Source organism: Talpa europaea (genome assembly GCF_964194135.1).
Source record: "Talpa europaea genome assembly, chromosome: 7".
In the NCBI taxonomy this organism is placed as follows: domain Eukaryota; kingdom Metazoa; phylum Chordata; class Mammalia; order Eulipotyphla; family Talpidae; genus Talpa; species Talpa europaea.
The window spans coordinates 86,474,692-86,480,138 of record NC_140074.1 but is presented as its reverse complement, the minus strand read 5'-3'; the positions used below and the strand labels follow the sequence as shown (position 1 = coordinate 86,480,138).

The window sequence follows — 5,447 nt, the reverse complement described above, 5'->3', positions numbered from 1 at the left end:
TTCTGCTTCAGACTCCCTAAAGGCTGGAGCCTCTTGCCCCCGCAGACAAGCTGGTGACATTCAGCAGCGTGGTCCTTTTTCCTATTTTGTGCTTGTGATGTTGACCTTGTATCTTGTAACCGTGAACAAAGTAATAATAAATTTTGTATAAATACAAGTGTTTGAGTTTTTTTTTCCCCCGAGCTCAAATTCTGGGTGTAGGGATGGCAGGAGGCTGAACTTATTCACCATAAGGTGCTGGGCTCACTCTTGACTGGCAATAGAGCTAAATAGTCCCTAGATTTAGGAACTACAGGGCTGGGACATGGACTTTGACTCTTACTGTTTGACCTCACCTGCTAATTTCCCTACAGCATACTTGGAAAACATCGCCCCCTCTTCAATATCTTGCAACATTTGCCAGGGGTTTTTTTTTGTTTGGTTTGGTTTTGGTTTTGGTTTTTGTGAGTCTTGGAAGTTCTGTGGCTTGTTCTGTGGCCCCCCAGCCTAGCCCCTTAAGTTCTGTGGCACTTCTGGGAGGGAACAGGAACATAGCTGAATCGGTTGACCGTCTCTCAGAGGGCAGTAGCAGCTGCCAATGTCTCACCTTTCCCCTCAAGTATTTCTCAGCCAAATCGTGCTCATGACTACAGGCGCGGGTGGCGCCTGGATTGGGCACTGTGTGGGGAGGGCCTGGTAAAAGTGGCCACTTACAGCCCTGAGCCTGGCTCCTGGATATCTGGCTGGAAGTTTACTGTCCTATTTCCTGTGACCTTGGGGGCTTGAATGGGACTGGACCCAGGAGGCCTAGGGCATGGTCTTTCCCTGCCTTTCCCCCTAATCGCTCCTCCCACGTGGCTTCTACCCCGCCTTCTACCCTAAACTGCTTCCTGGGCGGGAACTGTTTGGTTTTTTTTCCTGTCCCAGCCGGAGCGGGGGCGGGGGTGGGGGTTGGTGCCACCCTAGGCTTTCGGGGGACATGGAGCCCAGGAGGATGGCGCCGGGGGCTCAGGGCCTGGGGTCCCGAGTGGCGGCGGGGTCAGGGACGGCGGCGGAGCTTGTGTATCACCTAGCGGGGGCCCTGGGCACTGAGCTACAAGAGCTGGCGCGCCGCTTCGGGCCAGAGGCGGCAGCCGGGCTGGTGCCGCTGGTGGTGAGGGCGCTGGAGTTGCTGGAAAAGGCTGCTGTGGGGCCCGCCCCTGACTCGGTGAGCCACGGCCCCCTCCCCGGCCACCCGTGAGGCCGCTGGGGACCTAACCTTGAGGGCCTGGACTCCCCAGCTGCAGGTGTCGGCGCAGCAGGCCGAGGTGGAGCTGCGGCGTCTGCGGGAGGAAAACGAGCACCTCCGCAGGGAGCTGCGCGCCGGGCCGCAAGGTGAGTGCAGGCCCGGCCAGGATGCGGCGGGTCGGGGGCCGGCTCCCCCGGCGCGAGGCCGCCACTAAGAACCACCCTCCCTCAGAGGAGCGCGCTCTGCTGCGGCGGCTCAAGGAGGTGACCGACAGACAGCGGGACGAACTCCGGGCGCACAGCCGCGATCTGCTTCAGCGGAGCCAGGAGACCGAGGCGGTGAGGGCAGGCAGAGCCGAGCGCGGCGCCGGGCGGGGCGCCCTCCGGCCATCGGCGCCCCGCCCAACAGCCCGCCCTTTGCTCCGCCCCCAGCTACAGGAGCAGCTGCAGCGCCTCCTGCTGGTGAACACGGAGTTGCGGCACAAATTGGCGGCCGTGGAAACCCAGCTGCGCTCCGCGCGTGACCGCGAGAGGGAGCGAGAGCTGCCGCGCCGAGGGGCGCCGGAGCCGGGGGGCGCACCCGAACCCGCAGGCGCAAGAACCCCTAGGTCTCCTGAAGACCCGGTGAGTGCAGACGAGGATGAGGTCAGGGGCTCAGCCCGGTATTCACAGCACCTGTGATTTGGTGGGTATTCCGGAAAGGTTTGCTCTTTTGAAGCAAGTTTGAGCCCCCAGCCAGCCTCTACCCCGACTCTTAACCGGATTACTGATCTACTGCAGTCTCCCTTCCAGCGACTGCCTCTTGTTCCCGTGATGGCCTGCAGGCAGGGGAGCGCCAGTAGAGGCCACCCAAGTCTGTCCTTCCGCAGGTGGATGCCCAGCAGCCAGGATGCCCCTCCAAGGCAGTGCAGTGCGACTTCAGTCGACAGGAGCTTCAGCAGATCCTTCGGGAGCGGAATGAGCTCAAAGCCAATGTGTTCCTGCTGAAGGAGGAGTTGGCCTACTTCCAGCGGTGAGGGTCCCCAGCCTGGGCTGGGGGAAGCTGAGGGGGCTTCATTCACACCTGCTTCTGGGCCTCAGGCCACCCATCATATTCTTTGGTTCATTTATTTATCCACAGTGACATGGGCCAGCCTCTGTGCTGGGCTCAGAGAGGACATGAATCAAACAACCCTCCTGGAGGTTCATCCAAATGGGGGAGAGAGACAGTGCAAGGGTCACAGCACTAGTGGTCAAGGAAATATTCCTAGGAGGGAATATTTAGCTAAGGTCTAAGGAGTGTTAGCAAGACAGAGTGTTTTGAAAAGGTGGGGGGGCCTCCCCAGTGGCACAGCGGTTGAGCACTGGGCTGCTGCGAAGCTGCCTGCAGCCTCTGCAGCGTTGGTTTGATCCCCGGCCTCCAGGGAGGGTCCCAGATGGCACACAGACCTCTCCTGCTGTGCCCGCTGCTCCCCTCAGCAGTGTACTTCGTCAGTCTGCATGTTCTGCTCTCGGCTCTGGCTCTGGTGAATTCTCTCACCCTCCCACACTTCTGGACTGTACCCAGTGCTTGCGTAAATAAATAAATTAATTAATTAATTAAGGTGGGGCACCTTATGTACAGGTTGTGGGGGTTCTACTGTTGGCATCCCCACTACTTCCTCTGCTCCTCTTTCTCTATAGGGAGCTACTCACAGATCACCGGGTTCCTGGACTTCTCCTTGAAGCCATGAAGGTAGCCGTCAAGAAGCAGCGGAAGAAGATCAAGGCCAAGATGTTAGGGACCCCAGAGGAAGCCAAGAGCAGGTAAGTCTCTGCCTTCATCCCCTGTGAGCCAGCCCTCCCTCACTCATTCTGCTAAGCCAGCTGACCCCACCTGGTCATGGCTAACCCAGTCCTGCTATCTGCTGATCTAATATGGTTACACCATTGAGCCTCCTGACCCAGCCTGCTCATCTCTGTTACCCCAGCCTAGTCACCTCTTTGAGCCTGCCTCCCTAAGCTAGTCACTTCTTAAACCTGCTAATCTGGCCTGGTAACCCCCCGAACTTGGTGCCTGTCTGAGCCTGCCATTCTGACCTGGTCACTCCTACAGCTTGCTATCCAGCCTGCCCTGTTCTGATTTGGTTGCCCCTTGAGGCTGCTGCTGTCCAGCCTGCCCTACTGAGCCAGCCACTCTGGCCTCATCATTCCAACCGGCACCCCCTGCCTGTTCTCCAGTCCAGTCTGGCTTGATCCAGCCTATCATTCTGGCTGAGCACCCTGGCTGGGCCTGGTAATCTGGTCTGGTCACCCCTCCAGCCTGCTGTCCAGTCTGCTGTTCCGAGCCAGTCACCCTTCTCTCTGGATTGTACTGCTCCCACTTGTCACACTTGCTATCTAGCCTGCTGAAGAAATAGCTTCTCCAAAGTTACATCTTGGTTTGCCAGGTTCTGTTCGTTCTTAGAGGGGTAAGACTATAGCTGCAGCCCTGTCAGGGGCCATTGTCTGTCATGCTATAAAATAAAAGCTTCAGGGCCTCCCCGGTGGCGCAGCGGTTGAGCGCTCGGTTGCGAAGCTGCCCGCAGCCTCTGCGGCGCTGGTTCAATCCCCGGCTGCTCCCCAGCCACCAGAGGAGGGTCCCACATGGCGCGCAGACCTCTCCTGCTGCCCGCTGCTCCCCTCAGCAGTGTACTTCGGTCCTTCTGCCTGCTCTGCTCCCCGCTCTGGCTCTGGTGAATCCCCTCACCCTCCCGCGCTTCTGACTGTACCCAGTGCTTGTATGCATGTATGTATAAATCAATCAATCAATCAAAATAAATAAATAAATAAATTTTAAAAAAAATAAAAAAATAAAATAAAAGCTTCAAACCGTCCTTCATCTCCCCAGGTCACATTCTCTTCGGCCTTCACTCTATCCTCCTCAGCCCGTTCCTGAGGGCTGCATATAGGCCAGACGTAGGCTGAGCTCCCGTTGTCCCTCAGGATCTTGACAAATGGTCCTCACGTCTCCTCTCTCTGTCTCAGTGATGATGAAGATGACTCATGGCTCCTGCTCTCCAGTGATAAGGAAGACCACCCTCCAACCCCTGAGTCCAGAATACAGAGTTTGTATGTTGGGGGAAGAAGGTGGCAAAGGCGACAGGGATGATAGAGGGCCAATCTTGGTTCTTTCCAGCATGCGCTTTCCCCTCCAGTGACTCTCGCCTTGCTGTCCTGTGCATCAAGCGTTCCTCTCCTGCTTCTCCAGCCCTGGCCCCTCACACCCCCACTACCGCATGCTGCCCTTTCTTCCTACCACACCCCTTTCCCCACCACTCCTTGCTCATAGCCAATATCCTCTTTCACTCTGGCTTTGAGGCTCAGTCTACCTCTTGGCTTTCCCCCCAGCTTTAGCCTGTGGTATCAGGGTGAAGCGAAGGCCCCTGAAGCTGAGAAGAGCAGCACAACTCCCAGCGTACCAAGGAGAGAAGATGTCCCACAGCACCCCCACTTGGAGCCTGTGGACAGCCATACAACTCCCAACTCTTGACGGGCCCTGCTCTGTGCACAATGAACATTTGTCTGGGGTCTCAGCTGCCCCAGATGCCTGACTTTGGAGTCTGGCTGTGGGTGGATGTGACCTTAAGTGAGGACAGAGCTCTTCCCTCCTTCCTAGCCCCAGCCTCTTTCCAGTCCTGACCTGAGCCAGGGCATATTAGGGAGCCCAGCCACCTTCCTTTTCTCTGCCCCAAGCCTCTGAGTCAGATCGAAGTGCTTCCTCTCTGACTCTCAGGTTTTCCCCTTCTGTGAAATGGAGAGCTCACTACCTGCCTCCAGGGGTTGGTGGCTTAAGCTAATGTAATAAAACAACTGCCTGTGATACCCAGAAACTACTGCGTGTCTGTCTGTCCATGGTCTGCCCCCACTCAATTCTGCCAGGAGCGCCAGCAGGCTGACGTCTGCCCTTCGTGGTTGTCACTGGATGGGAGACTTCTCCCAGCTCCTGCCGCCCTTTAGGAGTGTGACCTAATGAAAAGACATGGCTCCCCCATGGCTCTTGCCCTTACCCTCTCCCCTCCCCTATCCCCAAAACCCTGGGACTTCAGCTTCATTCTTTTTGCCCCCTCCAGATTAAGCCCAGCTCTTTAGCTCGGATTGGGGCCTCCCCACTGACTTGCATTTCCCTTTCATTTATGTGGTATTTGGTCTTCTCTGTACCACCCTCTCAGGGAGGTGCCTCATGGCAGCCCGCCCCCTCAGGCCTGGTTTCCTCAGGAAAAGCCTTGGGAGGAAGCAGGGAG

At 57.2% G+C, this 5,447-nt stretch overlaps 1 protein-coding gene across 1 annotated transcript; it reads left to right on the top strand.

Annotated features, from left to right (window-relative positions):
* Positions 1-958: 958 nt before the first annotated feature.
* Positions 959-4,696, top strand: RILP (Rab interacting lysosomal protein; the record flags this gene model as incomplete). The annotated part of the gene is made up of 8 exons (XM_084238506.1): positions 959-1,186; positions 1,260-1,353; positions 1,439-1,545; positions 1,639-1,830; positions 2,076-2,218; positions 2,869-2,991; positions 4,192-4,275; positions 4,555-4,696. 8 exons carry the CDS (start codon positions 959-961, stop codon positions 4,694-4,696), a joined length of 1,113 nt encoding a protein of 370 aa, XP_084094632.1.
* Positions 4,697-5,447: the final 751 nt, after the last annotated feature.